The 22,315-nt window shown below is 49.1% G+C and overlaps 8 protein-coding genes across 8 annotated transcripts; 3 read left to right on the top strand and 5 right to left on the bottom strand.

Annotated features, from left to right (window-relative positions):
* Positions 1-1,201: 1,201 nt before the first annotated feature.
* Pdw03_8918 (Proline-rich nuclear receptor coactivator) lies at positions 1,202-2,593 on the bottom strand (the record flags this gene model as incomplete). Its single annotated transcript, XM_014681532.1, has 1 exon — positions 1,202-2,593. The coding sequence occupies one exon, from the start codon at positions 2,591-2,593 to the stop codon at positions 1,202-1,204; it is 1,392 nt and encodes a 463-aa protein (XP_014537018.1).
* A 739-nt stretch (positions 2,594-3,332) lies between these two features.
* On the top strand, positions 3,333-3,869 carry Pdw03_8919 (Zinc finger, RING-type; the record flags this gene model as incomplete). Its single annotated transcript, XM_014681533.2, has 4 exons — positions 3,333-3,437; positions 3,494-3,572; positions 3,635-3,705; positions 3,771-3,869. The coding sequence occupies 4 exons, from the start codon at positions 3,333-3,335 to the stop codon at positions 3,867-3,869; spliced, it is 354 nt and encodes a 117-aa protein (XP_014537019.2).
* Positions 3,870-4,128: 259 nt separating this feature from the next.
* Positions 4,129-4,564, bottom strand: Pdw03_8920 (Microsomal signal peptidase Spc12, putative; the record flags this gene model as incomplete). Its single annotated transcript, XM_014681534.1, has 3 exons — positions 4,129-4,326; positions 4,387-4,446; positions 4,517-4,564. The coding sequence occupies 3 exons, from the start codon at positions 4,562-4,564 to the stop codon at positions 4,129-4,131; spliced, it is 306 nt and encodes a 101-aa protein (XP_014537020.1).
* A 636-nt stretch (positions 4,565-5,200) lies between these two features.
* Positions 5,201-6,407, bottom strand: Pdw03_8921 (Homoserine kinase; the record flags this gene model as incomplete). The annotated part of the gene is made up of 3 exons (XM_014681535.1): positions 5,201-5,545; positions 5,603-5,901; positions 5,990-6,407. 3 exons carry the CDS (start codon positions 6,405-6,407, stop codon positions 5,201-5,203), a joined length of 1,062 nt encoding a protein of 353 aa, XP_014537021.1.
* Positions 6,408-7,797: 1,390 nt separating this feature from the next.
* On the top strand, positions 7,798-9,741 carry Pdw03_8922 (CorA family metal ion transporter, putative; the record flags this gene model as incomplete). Its single annotated transcript, XM_014681536.1, has 1 exon — positions 7,798-9,741. The coding sequence occupies one exon, from the start codon at positions 7,798-7,800 to the stop codon at positions 9,739-9,741; it is 1,944 nt and encodes a 647-aa protein (XP_014537022.1).
* A 2,075-nt stretch (positions 9,742-11,816) lies between these two features.
* Pdw03_8923 (Calcium channel subunit Mid1) lies at positions 11,817-13,758 on the top strand (the record flags this gene model as incomplete). The annotated part of the gene is made up of 2 exons (XM_014681537.1): positions 11,817-13,029; positions 13,094-13,758. The coding sequence occupies 2 exons, from the start codon at positions 11,817-11,819 to the stop codon at positions 13,756-13,758; spliced, it is 1,878 nt and encodes a 625-aa protein (XP_014537023.1).
* A 1,218-nt stretch (positions 13,759-14,976) lies between these two features.
* Positions 14,977-16,917, bottom strand: Pdw03_8924 (Nuclear protein DGCR14; the record flags this gene model as incomplete). The annotated part of the gene is made up of 3 exons (XM_014681539.2): positions 14,977-14,997; positions 15,043-15,058; positions 15,434-16,917. The coding sequence occupies 3 exons, from the start codon at positions 16,915-16,917 to the stop codon at positions 14,977-14,979; spliced, it is 1,521 nt and encodes a 506-aa protein (XP_014537025.2).
* A 2,166-nt stretch (positions 16,918-19,083) lies between these two features.
* Positions 19,084-21,372, bottom strand: Pdw03_8925 (PAK-box/P21-Rho-binding; the record flags this gene model as incomplete). The annotated part of the gene is made up of 2 exons (XM_014681541.2): positions 19,084-20,846; positions 20,916-21,372. 2 exons carry the CDS (start codon positions 21,370-21,372, stop codon positions 19,084-19,086), a joined length of 2,220 nt encoding a protein of 739 aa, XP_014537027.2.
* Between the last annotated feature and the right edge of the window lie 943 nt (positions 21,373-22,315).

The following is a 22,315-nucleotide window of genomic DNA, read 5'->3' on the forward strand; positions in this document are numbered from 1 at the left end:
CTGTTCTTCTTTCCAAATACAACCTAAGTCAGGTGCACGGAAACAAGCTCATCAAGTCCTGAGTAGATTTTTAATCAGTGATAGGTTTACATTAGTCAACATCTGACAAGGCCTGTTGATGACACTTTCTGGATGTCTACCGGAATCTTTTACGGGTAGAGACCTTGAACATCTTTCCTACATACCTCTCTCTCGGGGCCCGAAAATCAACGTTATGCCTGTGATGCACCTTTTGTATTGACAAGCCGTATAAAAGATGCTACTTTGTAAAATTTGTACTGGCAGGGGCGCGCCAACACTTGGCACAATGTAGTGGTGTTGGTGCGCTTAGCACCTCTATGTGCAAAGAGCTAGAGTTGGAGATTGTCCTATGACGCACTTATGTCCTACCGGGCTGAGTTACCTAAACTTCAAATTTGTTCACAAATTGGAGTCAGATCTACTAGGCTACTATGTACAACTGCTACTTGTACTCCATGAACGAAAACAAAATCTGACCAGTGGTGATTTATCGGATTAAGCGACGGTCACACAAGCACACCGGTGGGGACTAGTCAGATAATTCGACAAGTTCGATCCTCACAAAATGAGTAAAAAGAATTCACTAAGTTATGAAGTGCCAGATCAGTCTTGAAAGGCGGACCGAGGCTGACCGCTACTTCGACCAAACAAAGAATGAGATAGAAGAGACAAAAACAGCGAAAGGCCTAAAACAAGGACAAACCATGCAGGAAAACACAATCACAATAACAGCGAAATCATGCATTTGTTAGCATCCCTCCATGCCCCAAGCCAAAACCAGGCCGCGCCACCACATTTGGGAAACCACGACGCCAAACGATGGAGAAAAGGTATAAAATTACCACCTCATCAATTTACCAAGCAGCCAGTGCCGTGCATTATCATCATGGTGAACATTGCCGCAAGAGACACATGGAAAGAAACGATGAGCACCCTGTCGCGGGAAAGGAAGACTAGAATAAACCAACCGAGGGACCCGAGACCAGTCGAGGATGCCCGTATGAACATGATGCAAGAAGAAACAGAGTTTAATCAACATGAAGTCAAGAAAAAAGAAAGACAAAAGTGAGAGAAAAAAAAAACACAAGAAACAGGCCATTTATTCAACAAAAAGAGAAGATAGTCAAGACCGTAGGAAAAAAATCACAATCTGACAAGGCGGACATGAAGCCACGCAGAGCTACGCGAAGCTCTGAGTAACTGGAGGTCCTGAGGTATCGAGCTTCAGGACTCGACGGATGTCATTCTCAATTTGCCTGGTGTCTACCACTCGAGAAGGAGATGGTGAGTTGAGCGGCATTTGGAATGAAGCTGATGCATGGCTTGGTTGGGGAGAAGCGTAGTCAGACCGCTGAAGCTGGGAGGTTGCCACGTATGGATTGCCATATGGCGCCGGAGAGCCTCCGTTCGAGGTGCTTTTCGAGATAGGGCCACGGTACGGGGGCATCGAAGGAGGCGGCACGAGGTCAACCTCACGGCGTAGAGGTGAGTGAGAGTGGCCGGGGTATTGGTACTGGGAACGGCCGCTGTTCTGAGGAATCTGCTGCTGTTGCAGCTGATGGGGAGAGAACGAACCATGAGACATGGTCAACTGAGGGCCAGACGAGGTTCGCATGGGGGTGGCATAGGGAGGCACATTGGAAGGACGGGGCCCGAAGGATCCAGTGTAATCGGGAGAAGCATAAGCCGAGGAAGGCGGCTTCTGTGGGGGTGGATTGAGTAACAGGTGCTTCAACTCCTCGGTTTTGATTCGTCGCTCCTCCTCAGACATGTCAGAGGACTGAGGGGTAGCCGAGGGCCGCAGCGCATTCATGCGATCCTGGTAAGAAGGAGCGAAAGAAGGACCAATTTGTGAGTTGCGAGAGTATTCGGAGTTTCCCATTTCAAATGAAAATACGCCATCACGATTGAGGCGAACGGCCCTGGGTTCGGTCTGGGGAGACAGAAGAACCTTGTTCACCTCAGGGCTGCTCGTGGACTTCTGGTCCCTGGCTTGCACAGCAGCCTTGAAAAGGAAGTCGAGAGGCGAAGGCTTGTGCTCCTCACCCTTAAATAGGTTGTTGCGATTGCGAGGTTTGGACGGAGTCTCCTCTGGTTCAGGCTCCACCTCCGCATCATCACTATCGGTCTCGATGGGTGGGATCAAATTGGCATCAAGACCCGACTTAGAGAAGAAGCTAGGCATAGGTAGAGCAGATGGTGCAGGCGATGCATGGAACGTCGGTCCTGCATAGGCTTCGCTCGGCTTTGTCTGAGGAGATGTGACAGCAGGGTGGGTTGGTGTATGTCGAAGACTACTATTACAGCCGTTGCTGTGGTTTCCAGAGTGCGGGGCAGGTGAAGCCTTGTTGTCTCGGGGCTTCTTGACTGAGCGCATAGGCTTCTTCTTAGAAGAGTTGAAGTTTGAGGAATCAATCTGGGTGACACCGGGGCTCATGTTATGCGGCGGGGATGATGGAGGAGTAGAGAGGAGCGCCGGTTTCTGGGCGTGAGGGGTCGTGTTCTTCTTCTGGGGACGACGGCTGTTGCGCGATCCCTTAGGGGTTGGAGGATGAGGAGATTGGGCCGACATGTCGGCGGTTGGCTTGAAAAATAGGCAGCCTATGGAGAGAGGTAAAGAGAAAAGGCAACGCTATGACGAAGCAGTAATAGGCAAAAGACGCGGAGATTGCAGCAAAATCAGATCGCTGCTCAGCAGGTGCCGACAATATTAAGTATGGCAACGCTGAGGAAGCAGAGAAAGTGATGGGGAATGAAAGCGTCGCAAGTTGAGTCAAGCTCAAAGGCAAAGATAGACAGTCTATTAGAAGATCTTGTCTATGAAACGGAGTGTGTAACAAGAGTCAAAAGCGAAAATCAACTGGAGGCATCTCTAAAGAGTAAAAAAAAACGTGAAGGAAAAGAAGATTGAATCATTGTTGTTTGCTGAAGGCAAAGGCCATCCAATGCAGACAAACGAAGAGGGGACCGCGATCTCATCTCGATGACTAAGGACGCCACCTGCTTCACGATATCAAGAACAAACCAAGTCAAACAGAACTATCAACTGCTGGACAGGGTCACATTATAGCATTGCGCATTGAGTACCTTTGGAGATATTTCTTGTTTCAACTTCCCCAAAAAAGGTGCTTCATCCGTTCTATTTTGACTCTCTACACTACAACCACCGCCCTCCATCACCGCCCCAACCTTGACATCGGAGCCTCACTTACGTCAGTCACAGTTCTGATCCCCCCACCTCAGCTAGCTTCTGTTGTCTTGCGCCAAGCATTTCAAACTGACACCCGCCAAACTCCGACGAGAACCTCATTATGGCAGATGTGGAGATGAAGGAAGCCGCTACTGGCTCCTCTAAGGGCAAGGCCGTCGCCAAGGGCTCCGACAATGCCGACAAGAAGAAGTTCGAGGTCAAGAAGGTACACAAAGACCTACTGTTCGCAGCGCCTCATGATACTGACTGGCTATCGTTCAGTGGAACGCTGTTGCCTTGTGGGCTTGGGATATCGTCGTCGACAACTGTGCCATTTGCCGAAACCACATCATGGACTTGTGTATGTAGAAACTACCCTCCAAAACTTTCTTTATCTTACAAGCTGAATGAGCGACAAAACAGGCATCGAATGCCAGGCCAACCAAGGATCATCAACAACGGAAGAGTGCACTGTTGCCTGGGGTATCTGCAACGTGAGAAAACCCGCATCCATCCCGTCCGATTGCATGTTCGCAGGCTAACTGCTCCTTTCTCATAGCACGCATTCCACTTCCACTGTATATCCAGATGGCTGAAGACCCGCCAGGTCTGTCCACTAGACAACCGAGACTGGGAGTTCCAAAAGTACGGCCGGTAAAGAGGAGGCACCGGGTTTCAAAAACACTACACGATACAAATTCACGATTTCTTGCTGATGCCGCATGCTCAATGGCTACAATTTTCTTCTTCTCTTAGGCGGTTTCGAATCTTAACGACGGCCTAGGGCTTGGGCGTTCGGACAGGTCATATCTCTAGCCAGCTCCATAATTTCCCCTTCTCGTATTTCGTAGCAGACAAGAAAGTGCTGCACAAACGTTTCCAATGATAATTACGCTTGACAATTTCACAACAATGGTCTATTGCACCTTCACCCCATCCACAGTTATACCCGGAGTTGCTCTCGCACTTGGTGAGCCCAGCCACTTCTCTGGGTTGCGGTTGTATACTGGCCAGGGTGGAACAACGACGAGAGCTGTAAACAGTGTGCCGGCCAAACCAGTCCATAATGTAAGGTGGATGTCTTTGTAGATGTATCCGACAACAAAACTGGCGACCTAGAGCAGATAGTAGTTGTTAGCCCTGGCAGTACAAGACTCAATGTTCGTGCAACATACTCCCGAGAAAACTAGCAAAAGAGTTGATAATAGCTCTGCTAGACGTTGGCCGTGGAAGTCCTGTTATCGAGATCTTGTTAGCTTAGATCGCGGAGCAATGACATTGCATGAAGACGGTGTGGGGGCGTACAATTTGGCCTTCAATGGCATCCTGAATAGGGGCGAGTAGCTCATCCATGGTTGAAGCAAGTTGATGAGATTCGAGGTCAGCAGGATGGGTTCGAAGATCCCTTGATCGATGCTGGGCGGCTTATCGCAATGGTGTCATTTGACTTCTGCCACGCCGGACCGCCTTTCTCTCTACACGGTCAACGACATGCGAAGTACCAAGCACTGCCTGCAACATAATGTTGATTCCAAATGGGCTTGTTCCTTGAGAAATCGACCCGATATTGAATTTTAACTGTTATTTGTCTGATCAAGATTTCATTCGATGTCATCTGCCATCTATCTCTAGAACCAAAAACAGACGGTCTACCCGAGTTGGAGCACTGCTGATGGGAAACCGGCCTCGAGAATCTCGACCTACGATCGTGTACCAGTGTGCTAGACCCTGCAAATCCAAACGTAACCGAGAAACCACATGTCATGTCGGAAGGCTCACATGGATCCTTCAATGCGAGATTCAAGGAGCGGTGAGACTGAGATCTTGCGACTCATGTGGCGGTTAGGGAAGACATCTTCCCACATCTAACCAGACACAAGTTCGACACCAGTCCCAAAGCCCCAATTCTGCGTGCTTGTTTGTAAAGCACGGCGAAACGCCGACTCGCAGGCAGCGGTCATATTGTGACGACAGAAAAAGCGTCAACTTTTAGTTATAGGTGATAGTTGCGCCATCCTGAGCAGGCTCCAGTAGCTTCCATTGACACGAGATATTATTGGAAGCGAACTGTGCGATAATGCGGTCAGCAATCTCGGTGAAGCGATCCGTGGCCAGTGCCAGGATTGTAGGCCCTGCACCGGAGAGACAGATCCCCAGCAGACCGGGTTGGGTGGCAGGGGTCATGAATTGGAGAATCTCAGCCAATCCTGGGATCAGCGTCTTGCGATACGGCTGGTGTACCTTATCCTGCATGGCGAGGAAGATCATATCAGGATCCGGTGGGGAACTTCCCAAGGCCGCGGGCAGGAGTGCAGCGCGCTGGAGATTGAAGACCTAGCCGAAGATTAGTTTGCAATCGGACAGTTTTATCAATCCTGAACATCTACATACCACGTCCGCTCTCGAGTAGGTCTCCGGGAGCACATTACGGGCATTGGCAGTAGGCACCACAAAGTCAGGGATAATGGCAATGGCCTTGATCTCTGGGGCCCAATTAAACTTCCTGTAATGACCGATGGCCATGGGTGGTGCGGGGGGTCTGATGCCGGTGTCCACACCACCTGCCGGAGCAGGCAGGACTTCACTCAGGGGAATTTCTTTGCGTGCCACATCCTCGGGCTTAAGCTCATTCAGATAGGTACCCACGAACCCACCAAAGAGAGAAGCAGCCACGTTATCCGGGTGCCGCTCTGTTTGTATGCGTTAGTAAGATGTACGACATACGATCCATTCCTCCCGGAGACTCAGATGAAGGGCACAAAGAACACTCCAACCTACCAATCATCAAACAATAGTCGAGCAACCGTTCCTTGCTCAAGCCCAGCTTACCCACCTCATTGCCCAGCATAACGCCGGCGACCACAGCAGTACCCGAAGAGCCCAGACCCCGGCCTAACGGGATGGGATTGACGATATGCACCTTGGTTTCGACGGGAAAGGCCCGCTGGTCATGACATCTGAGGACATACAAGGCTACACGGGTGATCAAATTGACTTCTGGGTCGAGACTGATCTGCTCAACACTCTTGCTTTGATCCTCATAGGTGATGGCGCAGTTGAAGGGGAGCTGGGATGAAGGTTTGGCCTCGACGGTGACGTGAAGATCCAGGTGGAGGGACAATGCCAGACCGATCACATCGAAACCGGGGCCAATGTTGGCAGAGGAACAAGGGATCTTGATCACGAAAGAAGTCATGATAGAGGTGACTATATGTTCGTGTGTTACAAGGGTCCAAACACACAAAGTGTACAAGATGTCTGATAGTCCGGTATGTGACTCTGAAACTCTTGGCAAACCAAAAAAATTTGGCCGACGTCGGAATAAGTGGAGACTTTCTTCTTTGATCGACTCATTGGGTATTTTTTGATTTGATTTGTGCTGGCATGGTTGTCAGATCCGATTGTCTACATTTAATTTTTTTCGGTGTGTTACTTGCTATACTCCGTATGTTGTAGTCTTTATATTATTCACCATGGATACCATATAAAAGCCGATGCATCAGAAAAAAAAATGGCATTTTTCACCGAGATAAGCTGCTCGAGACTAATATTATCTTGTCAGCCTAAGCTAAAAATATCAAAACTGCTAAGGGCGACAAAGATCCAAAGGAAATATGCATGCATTGTAATATACAACATATGATCGAGGGAATGTAAGAAGTTAAAGCCGTAAAGACGACATTTAGCACCAAAATGCCTCAAAAGCAAAACTTTTGCACCAGGCAAATAACTCCCGTATTCTGGTCAACAACAGGCTTATTTTATAGTCCTCTTACTCGTATAGAGCCTTTCAGTCCTTTCTCTGCTGAAACGGGGGACCCGCTTACAAAATTTTTTTTTTTTTTCACTTAGCTTGGTCTCCCTTTTCCTCGGGCATATTACCTCTTATCCCCCCCCACTATTTTTTTTTTCCCTTATTTTCTCCTATAACTGCAGCCCCCTGAGGTGCTTTATTTTGAATTTCCAAATCCCAAGTCTTTTCGATACCGGTGATTCTGTGGGCGGCTTCCGGAACCACCTCGGCACCATCGACTCCATTTGGTCTTTGCCACTTTCTTTAATACCTTTTTCCCTTCCCGCTTTTTCCACTCTTGACTTTCAACTTTTTGCAATTCAAACTAGAAATTTTCATTTCTGGTGCTCAAGAACTCGAACGTTGTCATTGAGCTTGCCTGCGAACCTTTCGCGCGTCTCGTCTTACAGCAACCCTGGAGCCACCAAGCTCCTCATCGTCCCACTTCTTCAAGTTGGCGGGACTTCGCTACGCCGAAGCATCTCTTCTTCACCCTCTTGCAGGCCCCAAGTTCCGGGTCTTTGGCGGGGGCGACACCAGACCTCCCTAACTGGGTTTCAGGAAAGTCTTTATTGCGGCTGTCAGACGTTAGTCGGTAACGCCAGACCCTCGTGAAGGGTCTGGCTTATGGATGGAGGGCCGTCACCCTTGAACGAACCTCTTACCGGCTTGCGTCTGCTTCGGCCGTCGTGCTATCAAAGAGCAAATACAACTTAACTAAACTTCCAACAAAAGTCTGCCAATCTGGCGCCCTAATCGCTTTCATCGAATTTCCACATACGGAGAGCTCACCATGTCTGACTCTCCGAGATCCGAGAGGTCCATGTACCTGACGAGGTACAGTACTCCAGTACCCGAACTGGATGATCACCGCCTCCAGATGCAGACGCCTCCGCGCATCGAGGCCCCGGTCGAGCGTTCTTACAGCCCGCGCGATACTACTCAAGGTCCTGAAATAATCGACCGTCCAGACTTGCTCAGTGCGCAAGATGCCCGAAGAGACGGTCCGATTCCCCGAGACTTTGAAAACACGGTGGAAGATGATCGGTCGCCGAATGAGTTGAATGGACTCGGTCGACGATTCTCAGTTGACCATAAAGGCACTTACCAGACCCCTCGTCGCATCAGCATTGTCAACCCAGATCTCGTCAACGCCTCCTGCGCCTCGTCCGTATCTGCTCGATCATCCTCTCCTCCCAATTCAGTTGAGGCTTTTGCCGACCCGCGTCGCCGTGAGCGCGCCAATACCCTGGACAGCCATGCGCCTCCGGACCTAGAAGCTATCCTGCAACGCACTGTTTCGGGTGGCACCCACAACCGGCGCCCAACTTTCAGCAATGCCAGTGCCATTCGCCCTCAATTGGGTGATGTGCCATTTGACACAGCAGAGGAGGCCTGCTTCGATGAACCAGGCCGTATTCCCGTCATCGACTACGAGGAACTTGAGGAGTTTGTGGCCCTAAATCCAAGCACCAAAATTGACGATGGCGACCGCCGCAAGCACAGCATGAGCTCACAGAGCAAGAGGCCCCGCATATTTTACGACCTTCGTCCTGGCGCCGAAAGCCCTGATATGGGTGCAATTAAAAAGACCGGCTCGTCTGATTTACTGAGTGAAGATGAAAAGAGGGACGCCGAGGTTACGAACGAAAAGGAGTGGGTTAAACCACCCCAGAATAAAAATCAGCGCTCTCGCTTTGGGTTCTTTTCGTCCGAATCTCAAAGCACAGTGCATGCTGCCGATCTGGGAGATCTGGTGCTCCCTGGTGAAACCTTCCGAGATCTTTTTGAGCTTGGACCTGAGGGAGGTGTGTGGTGGTTGGATGTGGTCAACCCTACCGACGAGGAATTGGGAGCCATCTCCCGGGCTTTCTCTATTCATCCGCTGACAACGGAGGATATTCAAACCCAGGAAGCCCGTGAGAAGGTTGAACTGTTCAAACAGTACTACTTTGTCTGTTTCCGGACTTTCTACCAAAAGGACAAAACAAGTGAGGAATTCCTTGAACCTGTCAATTTCTACATGGTTGTCTTCCGAGACGGTGTCCTCACTTTCTCTTTCGAGGAGAACCCCCACGCATCCAATGTTCGGAGACGTATTGGAAAGCTGCGGGACTATGTGTCTCTCAGCAGTGACTGGATCTGTTACGCGATGATTGACGACATCGTGGATAGCTTCGGACCCGTGATTCGGGATGTGGAATTGGAGTCTGAGGCGATTGAAGACCATGTGTTCATCGCCCGAGTTGACGATTTTGAATCATTCCTCCCTCGCATTGGAGGTTTGCGCAAGAAGGTCATGAGCTTGATGCGCCTACTAGGCGGCAAGGCCGATGTCATTCGTGGATTCTCCAAGCGCTGTAACGAGCAGTACTCAGTTACTCCCCGTGGTGATATTGGTCTCTACCTGGGTGACATCCAGGATCATGTTGTGACTATGATGTCCAATTTGGCGCATTTCGAAAAGATGCTCAGTCGATCTCATACCAATTACTTGGCTCAGCTAAATGTCACCAACTTGGTGTTGGGAAACCACGTCAACAAGGTTCTTAGCAAGGTCACTCTGATTGCTACTATTCTGGTTCCCATGAATCTGATCTGTGGTCTGTTCGGTATGAACGTAGAAGTTCCCGGCGGGCACACACAAGGATTGGCATGGTGGTTCGGCATTCTCGGAGTGATGGCAGGCATTGTTGTAGTCAGTTTTGGCCTAGCCCGCTGGCAGAAGCTGGTTTGATTTTTTTTTGGACTTGCTATCTTGCATTGACTTTTTCTCTATTATTTTGCATGTTGCTTGGCTTATGATAATTTCGTTTTCTTTTTTTATATGTTGGTCTCAAATCACAACGTCTATTCGATGGAACATGACTCTCAAAAATTTTTATCAAACGACTTGACTATGCTCTCATTGAAATTTATGTGAACCACTTCAGCCTCATACCGGTATCCTAGAAAGCTTCCCTGTTCTTAGTCTTTGGCTGTGGTTTCCGATGCCTCACAGCTAACTCATAACGTATCTCATAAGCGAGCCGGCCACCCTAACCAAACCTACTAATTTCAAATACATACAACTCAACCAAAACTCCATTAAATTAAAAACACTAAAATGATCTATACTCTGGACATAATTTTCTTTTATGACCCTGATTTTTATATAACTAGCATATTGGTAATGCTCTCGTTCGGGGCTATAAAGGTAGCGAAGGCCTTCTCTACTAGCGGGGGGGAGGCGCTTTAACCGCTTTAACCGGCTCGGTAATCAATTAAGAAGCTTTAAGAACTAAGAGGTCTTCTTTAGTAGGTATCTACCTCTAGGATCTAGTACACTTTACTTCTACTTCTCGTTAGCGGCGCGTAAATCCTTATTTTCTTTAGCGAGTAAGATAGCACCTCATATTATAAGACGGAAGCCTTTTACAAGCTAGTTTAATATAATCTGTGTCACGGTGCGAACCGTGATGCTTAGTAAGAGGAAGATCACGGCACGTGATCTCCGACCTGTTTATCTTGAACTTCAGTTCTAGATCCTGTTGTAGCTCTTCGAGCTACGTCTTGTATATTAGCCTGCCCCTGCCTGTACCTGCCTGTCAATGGGAATCTGATCTGTTACAACCTGTTCCTACCAGTCATCTCCTATCATACCGTCCTGCCAGCCCGCACCCTGACAGGTATACTTCGAGGAAGTTAATTTTATTAATCCTATTCTATATCTTAGTTTTAACTATCTAACTATACGTATATTTTAATACCGTAAAAAACTAAAATCTAAAGGTTATAAAAGATAATATAAAGAACTAAATTAAACCACTCCCTAATGATTTTAGGATCTTTGTATTTCGCACGCTTGTAGTTGTATCGTTTCGAGAATCCGGAGGATAGGAGAGGATTGTCAGGGTGCGGGCTGGCAGGACGGTATGATAGGAGATGACTGGTAGGAACAGGTTGTAACAGATCAGATTCCCATTGACAGGCAGGTACAGGCAGGGGCAGGCTAATATACAAGACGTAGCTCGAAGAGCTACAACAGGATCTAGAACTGAAGTTCAAGATAAACAGGTCGGAGATCACGTGCCGTGATCTTCCTCTAACTAAGCATCACGGTTCGCACCGTGACAAGGATACCGTTTCACGAAGTTATATACCTATTTCTCGCCGACCGAAAGAACTAGGGAAGTCTAGTTCCACGCTTTTAAAGAAGAAGATCTACCATTTCTTATACTATAGAGGTCCGGGGGGCTAATCCACAAGAATCCATAGAGAGGATCCATTTCTAAAGAGATTCCTCTTTAGTATCGGTCAATTTATAAGAGTTAGCGCGAGAAATCGCGCGGTGTTGTATACCATTCAGGCGGGTAGAAAGGGTGGATCTTAGGACGTTAAAACGGCGCGCCACTTCATGAATTAAAGAGATTTCTTGATTCTTAAAAGCCTGGATAGCTAGTAAGATCCTACCCTCCTGCTCTATTGAATTTCGAGAGGATTGAGTACGAATTGGTGGCATGGTGGGTGGTTGAACTAACTAAGATCTAATTCATGGACGCGTTTTGGTTGGGGTGGCCAGCTCGCTTACCGAATGCGTTAGCTGGCAGGGTGTTTTAAATAAGGCAGCAAGGCAGCAAACACGATAAGACTGGCATTTTCCACGATAGGCAGCCAGCCTTATCCGGACAACCGACTACATGCAGTCGCTGGTTTGACCTCCAGGAAGAGGTTTACAGCTGGTGTTTACCACTGCTTGCCCGTCATATCTTGACTTGCCAACTCAGATTCTGCCTCTTAGCTGCGTAGCGACACCGTCCAATCCGCCTTTCCATGCGACGCCAATACAACGCGCTGCAGTGCTATCTTACTGCAACGATTAGCGCGATCTTCCTTCTTTTCGCACTCGCTTACGACTCAGCCGCCTATGCTGATGCCTACAAGGGTCCGGATACAGAAAACATTTTGAACATCCGAGGGGCAGTTATCAAGGACGGGACAGGACTCACACTTGCGCTGGACTCATTCAGTGGGCTAGAATTTCGCGACAGTGTTGACGGAGATGACGAGTCAAACGGGCTGGATCTCGTGCCTAGATATCCTAATTCCGCGAAAGCATTGGGCAACAATCAGTTTGCGGAGCCGAGCGCGCTCGAAATCGGCGGTGTCCACTGGTTCTACCTGCCCAAAACAGTGGTGAACGGTAAACACGGCACCGCAGGCAGCGGTCTTCCTGCATACGTAAATGCTGCGGGGGAAGATGACGATGACCTAAACAATGAGCTACGGAAACGAGACAGGGATTTGTCGAAGCGAGCAACGACAACAGTCTACTTGTCGCTCACGACCTGCCAGAAACCATACACCAACAAAACCAACTCACCAGGCGGATTCCCGCAGCTGCAACTGTATGTGTCGAATTCAGAGAAACTGCAGCAGCCAGGACCGGGAAAAGATGACTCGCTGCAGGATATACACACTGCCATTGGCGGCTATGTGGGAATCACCGTAGACACGGACAGCGACGTCTACATCGGCGTCGCAGCGCCTAATTCAACCGAATACACAGGAAGTTATACGTACCAGATCGCAGCATCCATCGATGCCCTTTTCCACAATATTGTGGACGATACACCAAATCTGTTCTTCATCGACGCGGACGTGTCGGCCGCGCTGCTGGTGACGAACAACCTGACCCAGTCCGCGAAAAATTCCACAAACTACAAGCAGTGGATGGACCTCGTTCCTCCGTATACCATGTTTGCTCACAACATCAATGATACAGTACTACAGGGCTTGGAGAAATCGTTCTGCGCCCTAGATGCGCTTTCGCAGGTGGGCCGAATAAGTAGCTCAACCGAGGTTGGCATGACGAATCGTGGACTTGGAAATAAGCCCAAAGAACAATTTTACATTACTGGACTGAACCAGAGTTCATCGTACAGCGGTCTTCTGGCAATGGTGGGCAATTCAACTGCGTCCGGGAATGGCATCATCGGCGGCGGTGGCACGGTATGGCAGCCAATGAATTTCACGACTAAAACAGGTGAGCAAACTGAGACATCCCCTACAACCCCAACACCCCCAAATTCCATCTAACCTTTTTCCAGACAACAACTGCGCCGTGCTATTCAATCTGAGTTTCTGCTCGGAAGTCGCATATGCAGTCCCCTCAAACCCTAAACTAAACGTGGACAAGCTCCGCACAATCTATGACGACTACGCCGCGGCCTTCTACCAAAATTTCACCTATTCCCTCCAACAAGTTCAATGCAAAACAAACGAAGAATCAATGTTCTCCCTCGCCGTCGACTGCGACGACTGCGCAAAAGCCTACAAACAATGGCTCTGCGGCGTCACAATCCCCCGCTGTGCCGACTTCAGTAACAACGCCGGCTACCTGGCCGTCCGTAACGCCGGCCAGTCTTTTATCAATGGCTCTTCCCTGCCGAATGATAGTCCGTACCGTCAATCGGTGGCGTCGAATACATCCCGTAATTCTATCATCGATGAGCAGATCATGCCGGGTCCCTACAAGGAGATCCTGCCCTGTCAGGATATCTGTCATACCCTAGTTAAGGATTGTCCGTCGGCACTTGGCTTCGGGTGTCCTCAAGGTGCCTGGATGAATTCCTCCTATGGCTATCGGAATTCAGATGGTATTATCACTTGCTCTTATCTTGGGGCTGTGTATTATTTGAGCCTTGGGATGAGGCTGGGTCCTTGGGGCTGGGTGTTTAGTTTGGTGGTTATGGGGGTTCTGTATCTGCTGTAGATAACTATGAATGTGTACATGTGTTTGACCTCGGGATGTCCTTGAGTGCATCATCTTTAGGGGTCTGAGACATGACAAGGCAGGTCGGCCACCATGCTTTTGGTCAATCTTTGTCCGAAATGCCATTTACTCCATCGCGGCTGAGGATCACCCATTCCCCTCGAAGGTGTACTATACTTCTTTCTATTTTCAGCTGCTCCTAATGTTAGTGCTTACCTGTTGATTCCGGGACTTGTACTGGTTTCCACGCTGGAAACTTCAAGGAGTCAGCAGGTGGGTTTCATGAAGGAGGAAATGGCGGAGAAGAAATTTGAAACATTTGGTGTTCACAGAAGTTTCGGAGATAGATCGAAAGCGGATTCTGTGGAATACTGGCGATTTCCTGGAGAGTCAGCCCTCGTTGTCTCGTTGGAAATAAGCTAAGCGTGTGAGGCTGAAGGTAAGATTCCCCTTCAACGTGCTTTTTACCTTTCTACGACAAGATAAACAGGGATACATATTGAACAAATCACCATTCCAACTCTTTCCTCTTCGCCAATTTCTCTTCTTTCTTCTCACTCTTTTCGTCTTTCGCCCCTGTCCCGTCTTCAATTCCCCAATCCCCCCATCTTTCCCTCCAAATTCCAATCTCTTGCTTCCATAAATCTCTTACGCAAGGATCACATGAACTCCCACAACAATCGCCCAGTCCTGGTGGAGGTGGTGGGTCATTGTATGCTCGCTCTCCTGCGCGGAGGAGTTGTTTGGTGCGGGTTTTTGTAAGACGGGTCTTGTAGAGCATTTTGTAGAGGGGTGTCTCTTCAGCGGTGTAATATGGCTCTGGGGTTGATTGTGTGGTCGAGTCTGAGTCTGATGAGGCTGGAGTTTCGATTGATATTTTAGTTGGACTTTTGGTTGTCTCTTTCCCTTTTTCTGTCTCGTGGCTTGAGGAGATTGTGGCATTTGGCTCTGGAGACGTGCCCAAGAAAGAAAATGGGGAGAGGAGAGTGGAGAGTAGATTTGCTGGTGAGTAGATTGAAGATTTGGATTTGAAGTTGTCTTTCTCTTCTTCTGCTAATGTATCTGTTGGCGCAATGATATCTTTGGCCTTGGAGAGATCGTCAGATGCAGTAGCGGATGTTGATGCTGATGAAGCAGTCTGACTTTCCGATGTCTCGATTCTCATTTTGAGAGACCAGAGATAGGATCTGATGTTCGTCGATTGAACCACATTAAGACCTATATGGTTTCAAATTGAACCTGTTGTCCCGTTAGTGACGTTTGGGAAGTTGATAGCAGACTCACAAATTCTAGGCCAATTCTAAGCTTTCAAAAATCTTGATTAACAAAGATGTATACAATGTTTGGCTTGCAATAAAAGAAAGAAGAACAAGGCCGAAGTACCGAGACCGGGTAAGAGCTGTTTTCGTGCGGTTCCTGTTCGTTCCGATGTCCCCTTTTTATCGTAGGACTTGGTCTATTTTGCTTGAACTGGCGTTCTGGCGTTCTGGCGTTCTTCCCAATCCCCCTTGGCAGATTTTGGCAAAAAAAGAAATAACAGTACGTCCACTGTCAGCATCGATGATAATTTCTGGGGATAAATCACATGCAAAAATTAAAAAACGCCGTTGGAGTCTGTCAACTCTGGTATCGTGCAGCTAAGAAAAAAAAAAGTCATAAACTACCGTACAATCACTTTCGCTTCGGCGTGGTTGTCCAGGCATCTCCTAGTCCAGACCTCCTCTCTCCAGACCTCGGCGTTCCCCCAACCTGCTGCAACAGCTTCTGCGCTGCAGGCGTAAGCATCTTTCCCTGAGAATACCCTCCACCAGAGACAGAGCTCCTACTAGAGCCAGCTCCAGGCGTAGAACGAAGCCCAAAGTCTAGCCGGGGACTACTAGCAAAGCGCGGCGTCAACGAGACAGGCGTCTTCGTGATACGGGCGGCCTTTTCGGCACGCTTATTCCGCGCCACACGATCGACCATGCGGTGATGCAGGGCTTCGCGCTTGCGAGTCTCGCCAAGTTGGAACGGATTTTGCTTTTCAGAGATCGGCCCGAGAAGGCGCCAGTCCACTTCCATGTCGTCGGTTCTGGAGCTGGCGTCATATGTAACTCCAGGCTCGGGCTCGTCCTCGTCGACGAAGGCGTATCCATTGACCCTCGGGGTTTCGCTTCCCGCGAAGGCAGATGCGGCTTCGGTCTCACTCAGACGCGGCCGGCCGGCGATGGCATCTTGGATGGCGGATAGTGAGGGTGAAGGGGGCACGGCGCTGGCGGCGTCCGCTGCTGCCGCGGCATGTGGGTCCAGAAGTCGGGTATTTTGGTAAAGAGTTCGCTTGGGCCCTGCTCGAGATGTGATTTCTGCTTTCTGTGGGAGTGTCTCGTGGGTATCCTCCACCGAGGAGGGGAGAAACATGAGGGTGTTGTCTGGGCGGCTTTTCCACGTGTCTGGGTTTGCGGGGCGGGCATCCAGATCTGTTTTGATTGCGGGTTGCGTATGCTCGTCTCGTTGAGTAAGGCCCATTTTCGGGTTCCCGCCTTGAGCTGTTATGCGCTTGATTTCTTGTTTGTGGTGTGCGATTTGTCGGGCCGAGGGAAGTTTGTTCCCGCTCCATAGCCACGGATACTTCCCTCGTCGTTTTTCATTCTGCTTGTCGAGGACTTTATTGAAAGACTCGTTGTCTTCGCTGGTATATTTTGCCTGGAAAGCGACCAGGCCCATGTTTGATACATCGGGGATAATCCGGTCTGGTGTTTCAGTTGCCGTTGTGGAAGTCGATACGACAGACATGGGTGTATCACCTCCCCAGCCATGCGGAGTATCACCTGGCTGGCCGGACGGGAAATGCTGTGGTGTGCTTGGAACCGATACATAGTCTGATTTTCGTCTTGCGTTCGACCCCGGGGTGGGCGTGCGCATGACACCTGCCAACTTCTTCTTGGAGCTTGCAATCCATGCTTTATCCTTCGATTCCAACGCTTCCAGATACTCTTGTTTGATCTGTGTCTCGAGTAAGCCCGGAAAGAAGTCGCGGGCTATGATGTGGGACAAAGTGCTGGTGTAGACGTCTTCATCGAGAACAGTCGCGGGGCGTTTGATTCGCTTCGGAGGTGGTGGGGGAGGCATAAGCTGGCCAGCAGACTGCTTGACCAGCTCCTGCGAAGAAGGAGACGCCATGTTTTTAGAGCTAAGGCTTGGGTAGAGAATTAAGCTGGAATGAAAGATGCATGAGTTGGTGGCGATAAGATAGCGGGTCATATGATTTTGAGCTAACCGCTTTAGGTAAACATAGTTCAGACGCCACTATGTTGTTTTGCATAGATCACATCATGAGCTAGGTAGGGTATGTGTATATGTATCTATTTCAAAATCTAAGAAAAAAAATCTTAAATTAGATCTGGATGAAAATTCCTAGGCTTGCATATCCAAGTAATCGTGTTGCTTTGATGGTCAAAAGATGGACATTGACTTGTGAGCCCAAATAGTCAGGATCTGGTATTGTTTTCTCTCTCCTTGTGATGAGAAGGGGCAGATAGGCTGAACATGGTTGAAACAATAAACTTGAGACTGAAAAGGGCACCGATTAGTCCCGACAAGACCTAGAGAAGCTCCCAGGGTTCTGGGGGGGGGGGCATTGGGTTTTTAATCTAGGCGCTTATTAGACACACAAGAACATAGAGTGTGTGTAGCACAAAGATATTGATAGGGATGCGTATTCATAGATGCATTTCTCGATATCTATAGACGTTTTCTTGCCATTAATGTTATTCGTACATAGATATAGATTTACTGGAGTTTCAAGATAGCATTCATGTTGGTGTTAGGCCTCTTCAGGACACCGCGATTTATCAACTCTTCGCAATCTGAGAAGTCTCTTCTTCCACTTTGTATCTCCCAACCTGCTCATATTTCCTTTCTTCATTTGGCTTGCCACTCTTACTTACATAACTGTCTCTGCACAAAGTTGCTTTCGATGAAAGATAATCCCTCTAGTTCCGGCCAATCTCTCAGGACCACCCCTAAAATGCATCTCTGGCACCGAGATACAGACCAGCATATTGAGCTTACAATTTTTAACCTATTTCACTCCGAAAGCTCTAGAACTAGATGGACTAGACTCCCTTCCCGTTGAGCTGTTACTATTAATAGCGGATTTTCTTCCACTCGAGGATATCTACTGCCTCTCACTTTGCAACCGTCGACTTCTCCTTACTTTCAAAAATCGGACGAAGCACCAACACCTGGGACGAAAGACTCGCTATTTCTTTTTTACGTCGAGTCGTATGGGATCACCCACAATACGCAACTTGCTATGATGACTTAATCCTTCATGACTTGCACAGCATAACAGAGCCTTTTAGGCTATCACACCCGGGTTGTACCTACCCGCCTCGCATTTACTGCCCTGTGGCTGCGTCTGGGTATCATTCAAACGGTAGTTTGTGGATGGTTATGCATCACAAATCCAATTTATCATCTTATTATGGGCTTCACTTTTCTCAGCTAAAAGGACTGCCAAACAAGATGTCACAAGACCGTAAATACGGCCGACTGTTGCTGTCTTTTGGAAGCACACTCTTATGGTGTCTTCTTCCTTCATATCTTTCTAGCAGAGCGGAGCGAACAGACATAAAGTTGTAAGACGCAGCCCTCCTTATACCAAAAGGGATACGCTACGACGATTATCCCAACACACCCCACACACCGGCCCAGTCACCATGGCAAGGGTCACTAGACTGCAATAGCTTCGCTCAGGGATAGACCCTCTATCGGATTTTAAAGGCAGTGCACAGATCTTACGAAAGCAAGCCCCATCACAATACAATGAATTTGAACTACACATGTTCTTTCTCATACTACACAAAAACTTGCAAAGTCATGCCAATAATTGGTATTGGAGCAGATAAGCTCCTCTATAAGTAAAACAGTCTATAACAAGGCAATAGGAAACCAGAGACAAGCGAATGACTCAAAAACGAATTCCAAAAAAAAGAATTCCAAAAATCCTCTTTTCTCTTTTCCCAAATCGCCCTTCCAAGACACCAGGCCAGAAAAAAATTCGCTATCGCTGAGAAATGCATCGAGGTGAAAGATAGATAACAGCTGAAATGCATAGAAGAGAACACAAAAAGAAAAGTGTATGGCTCACACGTAAAGATGACAGGTTAAGCAAAAAGCAGAGACACTAGGAAAACACGGATCGTGGACTCGTTGAGAGATGGTCGAGAGACGGGGTCTATCGGATGACAAAGCGAGAGATGTGAGACAGACCCGTATGCAAGTGGTTAAACAAAAAGGAAAAGTCAACACAAAAAAGGGAGTTGATTATAAGGAGAGTGACGCTCAGTGAGAGGCTGTTGGGAAGAGAGAGTAAGATGGCGAGCGAGCCTTCCTCCGGTAGTGGGTTCTAGGAGGCAAAGGAGCTTCAAATTTTGTCGGTTTGGGGTCGACCTCCGAAATGGACATGGTATGGTCATGGAGCGATGCGGTGAAATCCGCGCTCTCGAGACTCGTGCTGCTGTCATTCTGAAGGAAGTGTGCCCCGGCCAGACTCTTGGTCTGGCGGTGGTGGGATGATGACGTAGGGCGGGTGAATGCCTCGCCGGCTGTCATGCGGTCCGTTGGCATGAGCTCGCGGCTGCTGGACAAGCTATGGATGAGCTCCGGGACGCTGTTCGTAGTCGAGACGGAGGAGCGGTGCTTGCGCACGATGGAGGCTGCGCGAGAGAGCATCAGGCTCTCTTGCGAGTTGCACTTGCTAATTGGGGAGAAGCTGCTGCGTGGGGAGATGGAGCCCATCGTGCTCTGTGGGAAGGGGAAGTGGCGATCTGATTCGCCATCAGTCATCATGTACTCCTCGTACAATGGTTCGTGGGAGATTTGTTTGCCCAATGTTGGAAGGATCGAGGAACTGACGGGATGGAAATAATCTGCGCCCCGCGCGATGAACCCCTGCTCGAAATCTGCGGTTGCGGGAGTGGGGACTGAGTGGGAAGGCATCGGTTGGGTTGGGCTGGGATCCAGATCTGGGGCCGGTAGGGCGGAAGTGCTCAGTGGGCTCGGCTGGAGCTGTCGGGTTCTCGGGGCTCGCCACGGGCCCTCGCTGCTGGCTACACCAACCTGCGGGCGTATTTCGTCCAGAGATGTGCGAGACCAATCGAAGTTGGAGGTGGATTCGGCTGCGTGCTCATAGCAGTAGTCAATGTCTGCATCCCACGAGTCATAAAGTTCATCCTCATATGAAAATCGGTGCAGGCTGGTGATCGGCTCGGGTGGTGTGATCTCCACCTGGGCGCGAGGGGTGGCCTTGTTCTGAAGGCGTTGAGGAAGAGTCGGCGAGCCCAACACTTCAGAGAACTTCCTGGAGAGCTCCTCGGCCACGTGGGTCGAAATTGGAGCTTGGCGCTCGCTGTTGCTGGGTGGCTGGCTTTTGGCTGGAGGTGGGCTGATTTGAGACGTTGAGCGAGAATCGGGGCGTCCGATGCTGGATCCAGGGCTGTCCCAATACCGGGTTCCTTCCTCTTCCTCGGGGACATCTTCCAAATCATAGTGACTGCCAATGGAGGAGGTCCTGGTGCGGTCATCTGCGGGTTCGGGGCTGAAGAACCGGGTTTGCTGCGCTGATTGGACATACTCAGGGTACGTCGTCGCAGTGGACAAGCCCAGGATCTCGTCAACGGCACGGGGTGCCGGCTCGCCAGTCTCAGGCGGGGGAGTCTCCGGCACAGCAGGAGGTGGGGGAGTGGTGGGACAGGGTCGGGGGTATCTGGAGACCAGCCGCGAGAAGTTTTCATTGACACGAGATTCTCCACGTGTGTGGAACTTGCATGTTTTTGGAGAGGCCGGCGGGCTTACGCTGGGCACATCTGCCGTGGTAGCAGTTCCAAATGAGCCCAGTTGATCGCTGCAGAAATTCCGGAAATGAATGTCCTCGGCGCGGATACCTTTAAGACCGGTTTGGGGCCGTTGAGATGCTCGGATGGCCGAGAACTCAGTGACGAGATCGTTCTCGCGTGTTTGATCCAAAGCCTGGAACTGCGAGGGGTTGGTATGAGTCAAGTGGTGGAAGTCAAAAGGATCAGAAATGATGCTTTTCTTGCGCTCGCCTAAATCGATTGTCGAGGGTCAGTTGAGTCCAGAGGTTCAGCTGTTGGCAGAGTGGCTGGCACACTTACTGTGATCGGTATGACGGGCGCGACGACCAAAGATCTCCCTCTCAGGCCGGGCCTTCTCGCGATCGGCTTCATCTTGCTCGTCCAGCGTGGAAACGACGTTGATCTTGCTACCCCTTCGACGCAAGATGCGGCTTCCCCGTGCCAAAAAAGACCGGGAGGACTTGTCATGCTTATCGGAGCGGAGCCCCAATGCCGAGCCGGCTCGCTCGTCGGAGGCGATTGAGCTATCCGTCGAGATCATGGAGGAAACCGGTGAGCGGCGTGAAGAAGTCGAGGTGGTTGTATTGCTTCTTGAACGACCGCTAAAGACGGACAGACGCTTGGGGCTGTTGGCGTGAGCAATGGATCTGGAGCGGTTGTGTGTGGCGTGTTCAGATTGTTCGTTGGACGAGTTCGTGGACGGACGGTCATCGTCTTTGTCCCAGGCTTTAGCCATTGGGGATGGAAAGGTCGACATGGAGGGAAGTGAAAGAAAGAAACTACACCATGATAAGATAGAATCTGGAGTTCTCCGCCGTCTACAACATAAAGGAGCGAAAGTGGAAAGTGACGGTACTCAAGTGGAACAAAAAGAGGTCGTGCCGATGATAATAAATTAATAGAATACTTGAAGACGGGGGTAATACAAGACACGGAGTGGTGGAGCCGCGTTCAGGGGTATTTATGGTATTTGCTTTACTTTTTTTCTTTTTTTTTTCCATTATTAGTACGGAGTATATGATGTTATAATTATGCTCTCCTATATTTTGTATGAAATTTCTGATCTTTGCTGTTCTATCTGTTTCTTATCACACTGTTTGTTTGAATTAAAGCTGTTACACCATGCACTCAGCCGGCTTGCTATTTCGTTCTATCATCTTCTAGACACAAACAATCCAAAAAATGAGAACAAACAACGCAAATGCTTTGCACACGAGATAGTAACCAAGATACGGAGTACGGAGTGTCTCCCCATGTAAAAAAAAAAGGACGGGAATACCCAGCGTCACGGAGCCGATGCTCAACTGCCTTAGTGGCATATGTATCGAGCCAGGGGGTTGGTCCTGAACGTGCCGGAGACCCATGTGTGGGGTAGAAAAGGATAGAAGCTATTCCTTATTGAGCAAGTATCAGCCCTCCGGTACGCCCCGTTTCGATATTTTCTACTTTTTATTTTGTTTTTTCCTTTACCCAAGGAAAGGTTCCAAGGTTTACCACTAGCTTCGACCCATGGGTATGGGAGAGGAGGGGGGGGAACACACGATACACGCGATCTGGCTTATAGATCATTACCGTAGGACTCCATACATGCATATTATCCTAGTAGCACTCAATGCTATTGGGCATGATTTTCTATTGAATACCCAATAACAAGATTGAAAAAGGTTTTCATTTTTCTACACCTAATTCCTGACATCCCA

Source organism: Penicillium digitatum, chromosome 3 (assembly GCF_016767815.1).
Source record: "Penicillium digitatum chromosome 3, complete sequence".
NCBI classification, from domain to species: Eukaryota; Fungi; Ascomycota; class Eurotiomycetes; order Eurotiales; family Aspergillaceae; genus Penicillium; species Penicillium digitatum.